General features: G+C 47.8%; 1 protein-coding gene across 36 annotated transcripts in view; it reads right to left on the reverse strand.

Annotated features, from left to right (window-relative positions):
- The window catches only part of Cacna1c (calcium voltage-gated channel subunit alpha1 C), a 752,474-nt gene that overhangs the window by 232,795 nt on the left and 502,963 nt on the right, over positions 1 to 16,716 (reverse strand). For 35 of the 36 annotated variants that reach the window (XM_023723811.1, XM_023723805.1, XM_023723803.1 and 32 more), the window contains exons 4-5: positions 15,153 to 15,292; positions 8,167 to 8,306 (exon numbers count right to left, since the gene is read on the reverse strand). In XM_023723811.1, the coding sequence (XP_023579579.1) occupies positions 8,167 to 8,306; positions 15,153 to 15,292 (280 nt within the window). Of the gene's footprint in view, positions 1 to 1,467; positions 1,473 to 8,166; positions 8,307 to 15,152; positions 15,293 to 16,716 lie in introns of those variants that run through there. The other variant, XM_023723816.1, reaches the window with a different exon arrangement.

Genomic DNA, 16,716 nt, shown 5'->3' on the forward strand with positions numbered 1-16,716 from the left:
GTGACTGGTGCCACCCATATTGGGGCGGGTCTTCCTCTTTCCATTTTTTTCGGACCTATCTGTCATTCATCCACAGAAGCTTCCAAAACAATGCATGGATCACTTAGGTGTTTCTTAATCATTCAAGGTGGCAAATCTTGATTAATGGTGACAGGCATAATGTAGGTCAGCCCCATTTTGTCACAGATAAAGAAAGTGAAAGTCAAGAGGCCAAAGGACAAAGTCACACAGTTGGGCAGATGTTAGATCTGGGTCTCCTCCCTTGTAGGAAGGGAGTACCTCCCCCCATTTCATCATAATTCTCAAGGTTGTGACAATACCATTTCTCATCAGCACCAAAAGAGTCACAGCCCCTTAGAACACAAAAAACTAACTACCCAATTATCTATTGCCTTAATCTCTAATGCCAGCGGGGGTACCCCGCTCCCACTGTAACTCCTCTCTAGGGGGAAAACCATGTTCTCTTTGGCAAAAGACCCAACTCCTCCACTGAGCTCTTCCCTTTGGGAGACAGTCTGCAGCAGTCGCTGTGTCCTGTCTGTGTCGTGTTATTTTGTTTTTACCCTGTTGAATCCAGAGTACCAAATAGCAGAGATTTTTCTCAGCTGAGTCACACACATTGTTATTGATTTACCTTTCAGTAGAACGCCATGACAGCAAGACCGGAACTTGTGAAATGTGCTCTTGTAAATTAACCTACTTTGCTGCCTGCCTGCAGGGGGGGGGGGGGGGAATGTCTTTCTTCTTGCACTCCCTGAGGTGGTGGCTCTTCACAATCTCTAAGGTAAACTTAAATTCAAAAGACGTACATTTAAAAAGTTTTTGTGTCTAGAAGGCCCTTGCAGAGGAAATCTCATCCTTATCTGTGGCATACTCATTAGTAACCTCACTTTGTAGATAAGAGAAACTGAGGCAGAGAAGTAAGCAGCGTGGAAGGGAAGTGGCAGCACAGCTAGAACTATGGTTTCATTCTGGACTCTGAGTGCAGGAGTCATTTCAGAGGTGCCTAGAAGGAAGAGGGACAAGACCATACAACTAGAGGACAGAGGGGACCCGGGGGGGAGCCGTCTGCAGTGACAGATCAGGAATCATTGCCAGGTGAAAGGGAAAGGGGTGCACATTAGTTTTCAGGGGCTGCAAACATGGAAGGAATGGCAGGGCAGGGCAGGTCTGGGGTTTGGGGAGGTGGGGCCCTTTTCCAACTCTTTTTTTTTTTTTAATGTATTTGGTACAGGGTCTCACTACACATCTAGGTCTCTGGTGATCCTCCTGTTTCAGCCTCCCCAGTCCTGGGATTACAGTCCTGCACCACCATGCTCAGTCTCCAGGTCAGCATGCCCAGGGATAGGAATGGGAGTGGCATGTTGTGGAAGGGATCGAACCCTGGTCCCTGTGCTTGCCTAAGCAGGTGTTTAGTCTGCTGAGCTATTTGGATGAATCTTTTTTTGATAAGCAAACCACCCTGACTTGGGACTCCATGAAGCCAAGCAGGACAGTCTTGGGGAAGTCAGTTCCTGCATTCTCAGGAACATGGCCTGTGGGTTGCCCTAGGCAGCAAGCTGGGAGGTGGCTACCATGTTCCCTGCGCTTGCTTCCCTCCTTGTGTATGTACACCCATATGTGTCCCGGCTTCTGTGAACTCCAAGACCACAAAACAGGGGAGCTATCAGTGGCTTGTAGAGTCATCCTTCAGATGGTACAAGAGCTAGCTTCACCTGCCACTGGCAGGTAGCTCTGTGACTTCAGGTAGACCATCAAACACAGCGCTCTGTCTGTGCAATGGACACTTGGTCAGACTAGATGCCTGTAGTCATTGTCAGCTCAAACACTCACAGCCAGGAAGAGGGCTGTGAGACGAGCACTGGGAGCACTGTGTTTGGAAGAGGTGGGACAGGAGATGGCCTGGAAGACACGCAGGAAGTTGGGCCGCGGGACTAGGGAGCTTCTGGTTATCTGTGGAATAGCGTCCATTAGCACACTTCCAGGTCCTTGTAGGAAGCTTTGCAAGCATCTCCTCACTTTGGTTTAAGACCCTCTGGCACATAAGGAAACTTTTAGGACAAAAAAGATGACAAGTGGGAAAAAGTAAATAGAAAATAAGTAATGGTGGAGACAGTGCAGTCAATGGAGAAGGGGGGAAGCAGAGGGGAGGGGCCAGTGGGCTCTGAAGCAACATGGGCTGGTATGCCACAGAGGATGCACGGGAGGAGGATGGAAGGCACAGCCTACCTAAACCCCTCGTTACAAGACCAGGACAGAGGCGCCAAGGGTGGACTGCCCTGCCTGAGGTCACCTGGCCAATTGGAGTGAGAGAGGTCTGGATTCTGGGTCCTCTGCCTGCTGCCTGGGCTGTAATGCACCACAACACTGGGCTGGCACTTTTAGGGGTTACACTGACGAGGATTCAGGAAGCTCAGGAAGATGGCGATACAGGTGGTTCTTTGGGATTCAGTCTTCTCCAAAGTATATAAATTTTAGGGACTGACTGACTCCTACGTGATGTGGAGAACCTGTCCCGGGCCAACCTTCCTGCGTGGAATCTGGAATGGTGCTGTGTCTTTAAATACCAGTGAGGGTATCCTGCTGCCTGCCAGGGCCACCTCCAGGCCAGGCCCTCCACCTGTCTGGCACAGACCCTTGGGTCATGAAACCTTCGTCTGGGAGAGTGACAGCGCTTGCAAATCCATTGACGCTTAAATTATGAAAAGCACATTCCAGGTTGGACGGCAGGACTGCTTCTGAAGCTGAAATGTGTGAAAGCACTCAGAAAAGTTGTTTTTAGTAGCTCTAATATGCCCCTGGTGGGTTGATTAACCACTTGTGTTTGCTAATCAGCACGGCATCAGCACGGCTAGTTTCACAGTTATGAATTCCCAGGAGGGACGAACCCATCCGAGGAGGAAAACTGCATCTCGGGAGGAGTGGGGGTCACCTGGGGACTCGGGCACACGGGCAAGTTTTTAACTTCAGTAGTGAGCACCTTAAGTCAAGGATTCTGAGTGAGTCTATTTTCATCACTGTCACAAACTACCCAAGACAAGCAACCAGAAGGAGGAAAGACTCCTTTTGGCTCATAGGTTTGAGCTTCAGCCCACGGTTGCTCAGCCCCCATTGTCTCTGGCCCTGCTGCAGGGCAGAGGATCAGGGCGCAAGTGTGTGAAGGTGTCTCATGGTGGCAAGAGGAGAGGAACAGGCAGGGGTCCTAATGTGGTTCCCAAGGGCACAGCTGCAGGGACTTCACTCCCTCCTGCCAGGTCTCACCTAAAAGTTCTACCTGGGGCCTTTAGGCTGCAGACCATGCCTTCACGGCATGGGTATTTGAGGAACATTCCAGACTCAAAGCATGGCTGGTGGAGCACTCTGCAGAACACAGGCTGCCCCGGCTGGGGCCTCTAGAATGAATACAATGATCTGCTTGGGCCTGGCTCTGACCCCAGCCGGCTGAGTCTAGGGTGGGTTCACGGTCTAGCGTCAGCCTTGCCACCCTTGTAGATTTCCAAGCCATTTAGCCATCTCTCTACAGTGCAGTCTGTTGGTTTCAAGTGCATGGGGAACAGAATGTGCTCTGTACAGTACTGCCTACCAAGGTGACAGCTGGCACCCACCTCTGTCTGCCCCCTGCTCACCATTCTTGCCAGTTCTCACTGCTTCCTTCTCAGTGGTGGGATTGATCCACATGCATGCTTGCTGGGGCTGACCCAGACAATGTCCCTAAATGTCCTTCCCTCTCTACCCTGCCCCTTCTCCACAAACCTCAGGGCTCACACCCACACCTCCTTCTTCACACTACTTTTCCAGACGGTCACAGTCCTGGTAAACTCTTCCCAGAATCCATCTCATTATACACACCATGCAAGTCCAATAATCATCCAGGAGCCTCTGCTATTTTTGGATCTCAAGTTGCTATTTAACTCCTAAATATTCTTTATGTTTTAAGTTGTATGCCTTTTCTCTCTTGATGACAACAACTTTGTTCTACAATTCTAGAAATATCCACCGTAATTTAATGGGATACTCACTAGGAGCAAGGCCTCTTTCAAGAGCTATGCATGCATTAGCTGATTTTTATCTTTTCAACAATATATGGGATAGGTTCTAGTATTATTCTTACTTTACAGATCAGGAAACTAAAACATAAGGAAGCCTAATATGTTCCTTAAGGTCACAGTGTGATGGACACAAGTCAGGCCATCGTACTTTAAAACACTATGTCTTAAGGCATTGCTACAGATTCCTATGGAATCCATTCTATGGTGTTTGTGGACCGATTGGTGCTGATTTATCTCCAGGAAATGTTGCTCATGTAGAAGAGGAAAATGAGAGGAGTCTGAGGGTCCCCACCGCCCCCAATGCTCCTTCTCACTTTTGCTTTTATTCTTTGTGACTTTAGAAATAGCACTTTTAGCTTTTATCCTGAAAGAGCTAATGTTACCCTTTTCACATTTCGGGGGAAAAAATGTATCCTAGGGAAAGTCCTCAGCGCGCATGCTCAGACAGATGGGTAGGCCGTCCTGTGCATTCCAAGTCCAAAGGTGTGGGAAGCCCAGCTCGGCTTCCGTAGATGCATGTGGTGGGTGGGGGGTGAGGAAAGCTGGTCTCGCGTGGAGGTGGCTTGTCAATTAGATCACAGATTTGGGCTGCTCAGACTTTCGGTTGCAGCGCTCCTAAATTTCAAAGCTGCTGTCTCACCTCCATCTGCCCGCTCCCTTTATTCGGCTCTCCCTTTTAAATTTCTCTCCAGGAGGACATATGGGATTATGCAGCGAGGAGGAAATGACCCCTTGCTTCCTGTTCCACAAACAAATACACTCCTTGCGTATACACACCGCAAATATTTGAACACAGCTCTCCATATTTATTGTTCACGTTCATTGTGTAATGTTTATGTTCCATATGGCTTAGCCTTTGGCGCAATATGCACGCTTCACAACACTTCTGCTGCGGAGGGCGGGTGCCTCACCAGCAGAGGGGCTGATTTCCTTTACGACAGAAGAGCGTCTGCGAAGCGAGATGACCAAACCCTTCCAAGGAGGGTGAACTCTTCCCGACCACAACAGTCGGGCTCTAGCAGTACTGACGTGCAGATGGAGACCAGGCCTCCTATCCCGGAAGTTTCCTCTGCCGCCGAATCCTAGCTATTCCGTCTAGTCGCATTGTCCTTTACAAATGCGTGGAAGCAGAAGTGGCTCTCAGCGTACGCACGTGTGATGAGGAGCTTCTCTGCTGCAGCTCTTAGTATAGCTTTCTGGTGAGGATAATCTCATTTTTTTGGTGCGGTCAGCTGCACGCTTCGTTCAGTCATTTGTCCACGCTTCTCTGCAGGCAGTCAGACAACTGTCCCTAGTATCCGTGGGAGATGGCTTCCAGGGCTCCTACAGATACCAAAGTTCCAGGACGCTCACATCCTTTATAGATATGGCAGAATGTTTGTACTTGTCTATACATATCCTCCTGTATCTTCTCTAGCTGAGCTATGATTCAAACTACAATGTAAAGGCTGTGTAAATAGCGCTATACTGTACTGTTCAGGGGATAACAAGGTGAGAGGTCTGTGCACGCTCAGTACAGATGCAATTTGTTTATTTATTTATTTATTTATTTTATTTTTTATATTTTAGGGAAGGGTCTACAGGGTGTTCTGGGTCTCACTACTAGATCGGACTCATAGTGATCCGCTTGTTTACAGCCTCCCAAGAGCTGGGATTACCCACGCCCAGTCTCATTGCACCCCGGGGGTGGGGCCGGCACAGCAGGCCCAGGGATCCATCCCCAGCCCCTGTGTCTGCTTGCAGTTGTCTTAATCCACTAAGCTGTTTGGCCAGCCCCAGATGCAATTTAAAAACTCTATTTTCAAGCAGCTAGCGGTTGACTCTGTGGCCGTACTTACAGAAAGCTGACCGTATTTTGTCCTATTATCTTTGAGACTGGCTGCATGATTTGCTCTGGCCTGTGTGCCGAGGGCAGCTGTGATGTGAGCCACACGCAAGCATAAGCCTGGGATTGTTCCGGTGATATAGATCCATGACTCCTTTGGTGAGGATCTGCCCCTGCCATACGGACAGGGCCAGCACAGTGGCTGCTTCTGCAACCTGGCTGGTCCATCCCGGAGCCTGTGGAGCCCAGAGCCACACTGACCAACCTCCTCATGCGCCATGAACCAGGTATACATGGATCTGACTGTAAGTCACTGAGCATTTGGGATTGTTTTTTTCTACAGCAAAAGCTGACTGATACTTTTTTTTTTTTTATCACACTGTCAAGTTCCTCAAGTGAAAGGATGATTGTTTATCTTTAAAATATACCCTAAACTCAACACATTGCTATATAATCCAGGATCCTTATAAGTACCTGCACACCAGGGTAAGATTTACTATGTCTATTGCAGCTTTGTTAGCTAAATCTTGCTTGGGATTAATTCATAGTTTCTATCACTGACACACTGGCCGTGCCTCTAGAAGTCATTCTCATAGTCTCCTCTTATCTCCCATGTCAGTCTGTTGGGTTATGACTGAACCATTCAGGCTTCACAAAAGTGGAACTGCATGTTGGCCACCATATATACTGTTCTCGTTCCTGAGCTCCCTCAAATCTGCCTTACGTGAGCTTGTGTGGCTCAGCTCTGTGCTGCCTTTGAGCTTGAAACCACCCCACAGTCTTTGCCCAGAGAGACCCACTGCAAGGACAGCACTGAGCTTCCTTCTTTTACTTGGTAAATTCTCTACCTTGTCTAGAGACCAATCTAATCATTGTGCAGAAATCAGGGATATAATAAGGAACAGTTCTGAGTTTCAGGGGGCCCTTCACATACCTGAGGAGACTTTATCTATGTGCAAAAATATAGGAGAAGGATACACAGCTTTTAATTTTTTAAAAGAAGTGGCCTAATATGGTACACAAGTGCCGGGACTAAAGGTTTGGAGACTTGGCTCTAGTCCTGGCTCCTTAGCTGGGTAATGAAGTCACAGGAAGATCTTTCCATGGCGCCGTGCATGCAGAGAAAGAGACCAGCAGGTGGACAGAGGGCCTCCCATGTTCACGCTGGCCTTGTGACTCTCAGAGATATTACGGAGCAGCACAAACATGACCAGCAGCTCGGCGCATGGCATACGGAGCAATGGTGGTGTGTTCAGAGGGCCTATATGTTTTCCTGCCCCTTGCCCTCACCTCCAAGCTAGTCTGCTTTTGCCCAGGCCCACGTGTGTCCTGTGTCTGGAGTCATGAGTTGATGGTGCTGATCTAAAAGCATGACATCTCAGCAAACAAGCCTACAACTTTCCCCCAAATATCATGAATGAAAGAAGGACATGAAGGGAGTTCGACATGAAGGGAGTTTTCCAGGAGCAGGTGAGCTGGGATCGCTGTAGGTGACACAGGTACCCAAAGTGGCTGGGCCATCTGCAGTAGGCAGAAGCAGAGTTGCTGAAGTGGCTGATGGACAATATCTCCCTTCACCAGAAAAAGGGAGCTAAGCCCCACACCATGGGGAGACGAGTCCTTATCATGGCCAGTGGTTTGGTTTTCTTTTCTTTTCTTTCTTTCTTTCTTTCTTTCTTTTCTTTTTTTTTTTTTTTTTTGTATTGGGGATTGAACTCAGGACCTTGTGCTTGCCAGGCAGACAAGCTGCTGAGCTATCTCCAACCCTAGTGTGTTTTTTTTATATAGAAGGCTTCAGATGGGATCCCCCCATTTGACATGAAAGGGGGACAGAGCTGAGAGAAATGGCAAGGCAGAACTTTCAGAGCATCCAGAGATGCTTTCCTGATGTTCTTTGGAAAAATACAGAAGGTGCAGATAATCTTATTGGCTAAAATCCCCTGTGAGCCTCGGGGATTAGCCAGCTCTGATCCCTCGGGCTCTTTTGCAGCAAATGTACTTAAATTCCCAGCCTGGGCCTGCAGGCGCTCAGATGGCGAGGGCGCTGCTGTGTCTGTGTAGCAAGGCTTCCTTGGGCTGTGCGGCCCCTGTGCCCTTTGCCCAGGTGTTCATAAGAGCTGGGCCACATGGGTTTTGATGCCGCTGCATGGGAACTTGGCTCTTTAAATCAAAGACACTTATATTTAAGAGAACCCTCCACTGGTAGGAAACCAGACTCCTCTGCAGCTTAGCAAAGGGAAGTGCAAGTTTTGGCAAAGCAGTATCGTAGAAAGGAATAACAGCATTACTTACTCGGGACTCCAGACACCAGCCGCAGGGGGCGAAGCACGCGGAAAGCCCTCAGCGCTTTCACGTCAAATCCAGCGCCTTTCCCTCCTAGAGCATTTGCCCCGTCTGCTTTGGTTGCTTGTTCTAAAATTGCACTAAAAAGCCTAGAAAAGAGGGTAAAGAAGAGGTGTCAAGACAGGGTTTTGTTGTCATGTTGGGGCTCTGATTGCTGCATGAAGCCTGAAGTAGCAGAGTTTGCAGGCTCCACAGGTGTGACCATGGGAAGAGCCACAGCAGCTGTAGGTGACAGTCCCTCATGGGGGCATCACCTATGTTGAGAGTGTCACTACAGCTCACAGAGTGCTGGGCTGTAAGTAAGGGGGCCCCTTTGCCATCTGAAAGGCATGAGAACACACCTGGTTTTGGGCAAGTTGGGGATCCTGGATACAATGTAAATCAGGAGGATTGTGCTTTTTGGGGTGCCCTCCGCCCCACTCCTCCATGCTCCCTTTGCCATGAATGCCAGGAGCCATCTATGCTCTCTGCTTGCCAACTCTCTTCCTCCTAACAAGCCCCTCCTTTTGGTTTCTTCCAGGGACACATAAATGATATCACAGAAGTCTACTTTGTGCCGGCACCTAACAGCTGCTCAGCAGCTACATGCTGAAAGGATAAGCAAATGACTGCATGGTTCAGTGAAAAGTTGCAAGTGAGGAGCAAAATCACACTCTGAAGCACTGGACTAAGATGGAGATTTCAGCTCAGACACTTCCTGTCTATTTTTACATCCATTTCTCCAACCAAATGAAGACCTACTATGTACTGGACCCTGATCTAGACCCTGGAGCTACAGCAAAATGGGGCAAAGCTCTCACCTTCATGAGAGAGGCAGAAACTGAGCAATCGGTAAAGAGATATGGTATGTTTGGAGAGTGGTGAGTGCTAAGACAGGGAGGTGCAGGTGAGCGAACAAATGAAGAGAACAAAGAAGTTGCGTAGACACTCCTGTGAGTTGCTGTAGTGACAGAGTGTGACATTTAAGCTGGTCAGAAGGGGGATGTACAAGAGGGCAGAGAAACAGAGGGAATGTGGTAGGACGCATGAAGGGTAGGGGTCTTGGTGCAGGAAGGAAAAAGATGGAAAGGGAGGTGGGGTTGGATAGAGAGCAAGATGGTGGGTCTGAGATCACAGGGAGGCTGCAGGCATCAGTTATGACAGCGATGTCAGCCATAACCTGGGGAGCAGGCAGCTGAGTCCAGGTGTCTTCTCCAGATCCTTGGAGAAGACATCAGAAACCAAGAAGTCAAGGTGAGCTGAGGCCACATCTTCAGGGGGTACGGAAGGGGCCCTCCCCATCTCCATAGGAATGAGGCCGCTGGGCAGGCAACATGCTGCTTCCTGAGAGGCTACAGGGCAGTGAGGAGCTGGAGGGAGAACCAGAGGGGGAAGAGAAGGCCCAGAGACCAGGCTGAGGACTTCAGACATGCATTCGGTCACCTGGCTTGTAGGGAAAGTTTTGCTGGAATTCAGGTACACAGTTCATTTACCTATCAGCACATTCCTGCTGCTGCAGCAGATTCCAGAGGAGGGAAACAGATCACAGGTTTCACGAATCTGAGAACAGCCTCTGGCCATTTTAAGGCAATATCTGGTGACCCCTGAATTAGGGGCTGTCTGTGGGGAACAGAGGGTGCAGTGAGGGGGGAAGATTTCAGGAGTTAAGATGAGACAGGAAAGGGCTGAGAGCCGAGGCCACATAAGCAAGACGGGCATAAGCCTGCAGGAAGAAGCAATCTGGGATGCTGGGCTTCTGAAAAGAAATTTTGTCAAGAAAGACAGGGGCCAGTGCAGCAGGGATACTTTCTGTCCTTTGGACCTAGAGATGACTCTTTAGGGTCACTACCAGAGAGCGTGTGAACAGTCCTGTTTCTACCTTAGCGCAGCCTGGGTTGGAGGCGAAAGCCCAGACAGAAGAACTGGGTCACCGTACTACATCTGAATGACAAGCCTGGTCAGCTTTCATTCTTAAATGTATGATAGGCCTGTGCTTCTGCAGAAACTCACAGTCCAAGGTCTGGGCCTAGGAACAGGGCAGCAGGTGTGGCTGGGGGCTTAGCTCTGTGGGAGCTCAGGGCCACACAAGGCTGGCACGGAGGCGGGCGGACACCCTGGGCTTCAAGGCTGAGCTGCACGCCTGGTTCCTAGCGCTTCCAATCCATGTTTCATAGAGCAGCTTCCCTTCTGTGTGCTTTAGGTATTGGCCCTCTGAGTGAGACTTTGTTTCAACAATAGGTTCTGTCCTTATGATGAAGATTAGTGTGGCCTGTGTGAGGTTTTGGCTCATTGACAGAGAGTGAGAGAGCAAGAAAGGAGAGTAAGAAAGAGTGAGAGAGCAAGAGAGTAAGAGAGTGAGAAAGTGAAAGACAGAGACAGAGAGACAGAGACAGAGACAGAAAGTGGGGCACTGGGGATGTAGCCGAGGGGTAAAGCACGTGCCTAACAATGTGGGGTCCTGGGCTCCACTTCCAGCACCAGAAAAAATAAAATACAGCTACATAAATAAATAAAATTAAAAATATCAACAACTGTGGCCCCACTATATCTAACATCTTTCAGCTCTTAGATTTTTTTACTCAGCCTGCCAATGAGATGGTTTCATGTTAGCTGGATTCCTATGCTTCAGATTGCAGACAAAAGTCATGAGGATGGAGAAGGGGCTTTCTTTCTCTGTGAGGGCAATGTTCTTTCCACTGAAATCTAGATCCCTAAAACCTAAGGAAATCAAGAGCAGTTTTGCAAGCTGGTCAAACAAGAGTCCAAATCCAAACCAGATTTTGTTCCTAGTATTTTCCTGGAAGAAAGCAATATGCTTATTGGAGTACAAGATGTTCACTAAATATTATTCAGTAAAGGGAGCAGAGATTACTTTCTTCTCTTTTAACCCTTACTGCCAGCTTGAGACTCTTTATGAAGTGTTTGATTTTAATTTTGAAGGGGTAGAAAGCTCATAAATGGGTGTTGGAGACGTTCTTGGCTTGGGGGCCTGGTGCGCTTCTGCTCAGTGAGGCGCCGTGAAGGTGAAAACAGGGCTCTGTGTTCCCTGTTCCCCAAGCCTTGGGCTCTGATGGGGGTGCTTGGCTGGGATTTCAAGAGAGCTGAGCTTGGCAGTACTGCAGTAGGGCACTGGAACCCTCCTCTCTCTCTCTCTCTCTCTCTCTCTCTCTCTCTCTCTCTCTCTCTCTCTCTCTGTGTCTCTCGCCCCCCTCCAGTACTAGAGATTAAACCCAGGGTCTCGCCTTGAGCTACATCCTCAGCCACATTTTATTTTATATTTTGACACAGGGTCTTGCTAAATTTCCAGGCTGGAATTGAATTTATGATAGTCCTGGCTCAGCTTCCCAGAGTGCTAGGATTAGAGGTGTGCATCACTGTGCCTGGCTACATCAGAGATTTTAACACGCTCAAGAAGGCTCAGAGCAGCAGGCCTGCCACCTTAGTGACAAAGTACACGACAGAAGGGTTTGTGACTGGCAGAATCTCTTGAGGGAGGATCTACTGAAGATCCTTCATGTTCTGACTTGGGGCAGGGGTAGATGGCTGAAGGGCCGCTGAAGCGCCTGTACTTACATCCAGTGGTCCCACTGTTTTGGAAAGGAAATGCCTCTTGACATACACCACCAGAATGGGAATGCAGGGGGGGTGTGCGTGTGTGTGTGTGTGTGTGTGTGTGTGTGTGTGTGTGTGTAATTATATCAGGCAGGCAAGCCGGCCTTCTTCCAGGGCAAGTCAGACTCCTCTTCTGATTTGTAGGAGGCCAGCAAAAGCCACGGTTAGAGTAGCTATGGAGGGTGGCTGAGAAAAGCAGCTATTTCCAGAAGGACCTGGGAAAGCCAACCGCTAGTCATTCAGCATTGTAAAGGAAGCAGAACAAAAGGGACATTGCTGGAGAGAGATGGTGAGCTACATGCTCAGGGGATGGGGGCCTATTTGTGTAGCTAGTGGATGGAATTTAGAATGGATAGAGAAGCTCTAAGTCCCATGCCTCTGGAGAAGAAAACTAGAGGTGACAGATGGTCATATGTAAGACCTGAGTTGTGAACTACAAGCCCTCCCTACTAGAAATCCCACTCAAAGGCCCCCATTTTTCATGTCTCCACTTCCCAAGAGTGGGGCAGAGCACACAGAGTCCAACCCAACTCCTGTAAGCAGGGGAAGAAAATGTAATGTCTCTGCCTAAACCAAATGCATCTCGTCAATCTCTCCATCTTTCTGCTGGCCCCAAAGCGTCAGCTTGTATTTCTGAGACTCTATTCTAGGTATGCCCTGTAGGCTCCTCCAGAGACAGAGGCCTTCAGGAAGAGGCTGGGCTTAAAAGGACACAGGAAGGGTCAGGGAGATAACTCAGGGGCATAAGTGCCTGCCTGGAAGGTGCAAGGTCCCCAGTTCGATCTCCAAAAAAAAGTACAAAAAAAAAAAAAAAAAGGAGTACCTACCTCAGGACCTCTACTGTGGTTCACTGAGTTCATTCAAGGCATTTGTTTAGATTTATTCTGGCATGAGCAGAAGCAGCAAAACTTAACATGTCACCTATCCAGCCCCACCAAATGAGTCCCTTGTAGAGAGATCTACACCTAACTAATAACAAGTAACCATAGTGCTCTTCGGGTCACCCAAACATCCTCAGTGTCCATGTGGCCAAAATGCATCACTTATCAGCCAGGCAACATGAGGACAACACAAGATGCACCTCAACACCGCTCCACACAACCCTCACCAGCATCCAGATGGCCACAGGCAAGGAAATAACTTGTGAATGGTCTTGCTCTGCTCTGTGTTATTTCCTGCAGGACTGACCAGGCACTCTCCCAAGATAATGAGCTGCTTGTCTCTACTTCCCATGAGTTGGGCAGAATGCACACAGTCCAACCCAACTCCTTCTGTAAACACGAGAAGAAGATGTAATGTGTCCACGGTGAGTATCCCGGAGAACTTCACAGTGGCCTGCGTGTCTACTGAGATGGCACAGAAGGACTCGCCCTAACAGCTTCCTGGGATAAGAGCCTCTCAACAGCCTGCCCTTGACACTGAAGCTTACTGGGATTGGGGGGCAACAGAGCAGGGTGGCCGCTGGGCTCCAGGTAACACTGGGTTGGCTCGAGGGAGGCAGCCTTTCTTGATCAGGAGGTGCTGTAAAGGTGGCCTCCTTCTACAAAACATATGAGTTGTTGGAACTTCATCCATTCCACCTTGATGAATTATATTTTTCTCAGCATATGGGAGCTGTTAGGTACAAACATTTTGTGGAGAATCTTTTCAAGAAGTCATTCATTTCTTTTTTTTTTTTTTTGCTTTAAACAATTTATTTAACTGAAATGGACTTAAGTTTGTTTCTGAAGTGACTTCCATTTATTTTGATACATCTTTTCCCCATGATGATTTACAGGATCTTCAAACCAATATAAATACTTTATAAATATTTGAATTTTTGGGTATACACCTGCGCAATACCTCAGCAGTATCTTTCAGCAAGAAAATACTGAAGAGTAAAGGTTAGACACAATTACTGGGTACAGTGAAAATCTGCTGCAAATATTTCTGAGGTAAGAAGGCACCACATACCTGTTCAACTAAGAAAACCACCCTTACAACACAGGATGATTTTAATTTTACATAGGACCTAGAACACTTAAGCTGCCAATTAGGTGCTGAATGGCAGAGCAACGTCCCCAGTTTATGCCATGAATTCATAGGGAATGGGTTCCAACAACTCGGGTTCCTTTCCATTGGTCCTCACAAAGTGTGCCTCTCTGGGAGGGGCAGGCTGGCGCTTCAGCTGAACCCAGGTACCTTTCTCTTTGGCTTCCTTCTTTTTCTGATCATTTTCCTTGACACGTTTCAGGAAGCTATCACGACTTTTTGAGTGTTTAATATGCTCGATACGCACATTAATCCTCTTGGCAAGTATCTTGCCCTTAACTTGCTTGTTTACAACAATGCCAACAGCATGCTGGGTAACGTTGTAGACTCTTCCCGTTTTGCCATGGTAACATTTGTGAGGCATTCCTTTTTGCACAGTACCCATTCCCTTGATGTCTACAATATCACCCTTTTTGTAGATTCGCATGTATGTAGCCAAAGGAACAACCCCATGTTTTCTAAAAGGCCTGGAAAACATATACCGGGTTCCCCTCCTCTTGCCCTTTGTGTTAGTCATTTTGGCAAATTACTGGAAGATGGCGGTTCCGGCCGAAAGGCCATTCATTTCTTGATAAAGATATCTTCACTTCAAAATTTTACTTGAGATTCTCGACACTGCCTTTTTTTTTTTTTTTTAAAGCTTGTAAAGATGTCCTAAGCTAACATGAAGCGGCATTTGGGGGACAGTCCCTCTGGTCTGAGTTCTGTTACTCGTCACTGTGGCCTTTCAGAGTTACCCGGCTTCTCACCCAGCTGTGCTGATCATCCTGGCTTCTTGGGGTTGCAGTACAAAGCCACTGTGGAGGTGAGAATGGGGACGCAGTATGCACGGGCACCCTGGGCACCCGCCTTACCCTGGGCCCTTGGGCTGCATGCTCCCAGGCAGGCTGACTGATCTGCTCAGTGACACAGTGGGGAAACTGGTCAGGGGCTTGCCGGGTCAGATGTAGCAGAAGAGGAGATAAAACCACTTAAATAACTCAATTTCATGGAGGGCTTTGGTTCCATTAAGACCACTCAGATTCAAGTGTGTGCACGTCTCTATATGTGTTTATGTACATGTGGTATATGCATGTAGATGTGTGTTTTCCCATGCTCTTGCATGTGGGAGCAGTGATAAGAAGCATCTTAGATAACAACTCCTCTCCCTCTGGAGAAAGTCTGAATTCAAAGTGATTGTTAACAAATCCTTTCAGTGTGTTTGAAGGCAAGTACAGCTACATCCAAGTAAAAAGGAGACATGAATACAGAAGGGAAAAATAAAACGTATGTATAGGTAAGGTGAAGGACAGGAGGAATACAGCAATACTTACCCTACAACCACAATGATAAAATCTAGTAAATTCCAACCATTGCGGAGGTAAGCATTTGGGTGAAAGAGAAGTCCATAGGCGATAACTTTTAAAAATGCTTCCACAGTAAAAATTATGAGAAAGAGATATTCCACTCGTTCCTAGGAAACAAAAATAGAAAAGAGAAAAATAAATTGTTAGGGATTTGGAAAGCTCTGAACCAGCAGATTTCACAAGCATAGTCATGTACCACCAAATGACGTGTCAGTCACCTTCAGTGGTACCTTAGGTCATGAGCTTAAATCCTTCTACAATTCTGGAAAAGATGGCCAGGTTTGTGCCCTGGTGTGAAAGATGGCTATGGCTGTGTTCACTGCCCAGTGTGGAGTTTGCAAACAAAACCACAATTTTCCAAGTCCTTCTGTTTGTGAACCAAATTGTTTGCAAACAAATACGTTCATGAGCTGAGGTAGCAGCGCACAGACTATGCACACAACAGTGGCTCCCAATGATTCTGCTACTGAGTGCCATTGGCACCATCCTAGTTTGTGTAAATTCACTCTATGATGTCTGCATAAGGGTGAACTGGTTTAGGGACTTATATCCCAGAATGCAACCCATTATTAAGTGACACATGTCTATGGATGGAAGAGAATGCTGCTTCTCTATAGTAGGACCTAGGGGGACACTAAGTGGGACCTCCCAAGCCAAGTTATCAAATGCACAACTTTTCCCACCATTAGAACTCAATCCACTAGTTTCTATCTATCTATCTATCTATCTATCTATCTATCCATCTATCTTCAAAGATCCCATGTTAAAATGTAAAAATTAGGGAGATGTAACCATGCACATTTTTAACAAAATGCCTCATTTAACTAGTTAACATTTTATTGCACCTTCTTAGAAGAGAACTCATACTGTCTTGGTCTCCAGGGAATTAGTATAAAGACAGAAAAGATGTTGAGAAAGGGCGTGAGGCGGAAACCCAGGAAGAGTGTGCCACAATTCAGCCATAATTAAACCTCCAGGATAACAGACATGGTTCTGGGGAAGGCAATAGCTAAGATCTCTCAAAGCCACAGCTGCAAAGAAATCAAGACATGGAAGATCTCTTCATATCAGCTACACCAGAGATAACCTGCTTACACACAGAGATCTAGACAATCGAAATCTCTTTCTTCAGAAATTGAAACTGTCCAAAGACACAAGCCAGGTCAGCAGAGGAAAAGAAGCAGGCTTAGGGAGGGGCTGGTGCTAGGCAGGCCGTGGATGGCTCTTTTCTCCCTCTGCCATCTAAGAGAAAGGCCTTGTGTTTCAGGATGCAGCACCTGTTCCTGGGAGGCCAAAACAGACTCTTTGCTCAATTAGAGCAAGCCGATTCCATGGGCTGATTCACTGCTTCCCTCCGCACTAATTGCCTCCCTCCCCCACCCTCAGCACAGAGCCTTAATGGTCTCACCAGGGAAGGCTGCCTGTTTGCCTTCATGCCCCACTGATTGCCTCTGCAGGAGCTTCAGTGGTCTCTCCCAGGGGCCACAGAACACCCATCCACACTGCATTCAGGGGCAGGTTCTCCAAAGCA

This window comes from Octodon degus, unplaced genomic scaffold (genome assembly GCF_000260255.1).
Source record: "Octodon degus isolate 3935 unplaced genomic scaffold, OctDeg1.0 scaffold00104, whole genome shotgun sequence".
Taxonomy (NCBI): Eukaryota; Metazoa; Chordata; class Mammalia; order Rodentia; family Octodontidae; genus Octodon; species Octodon degus.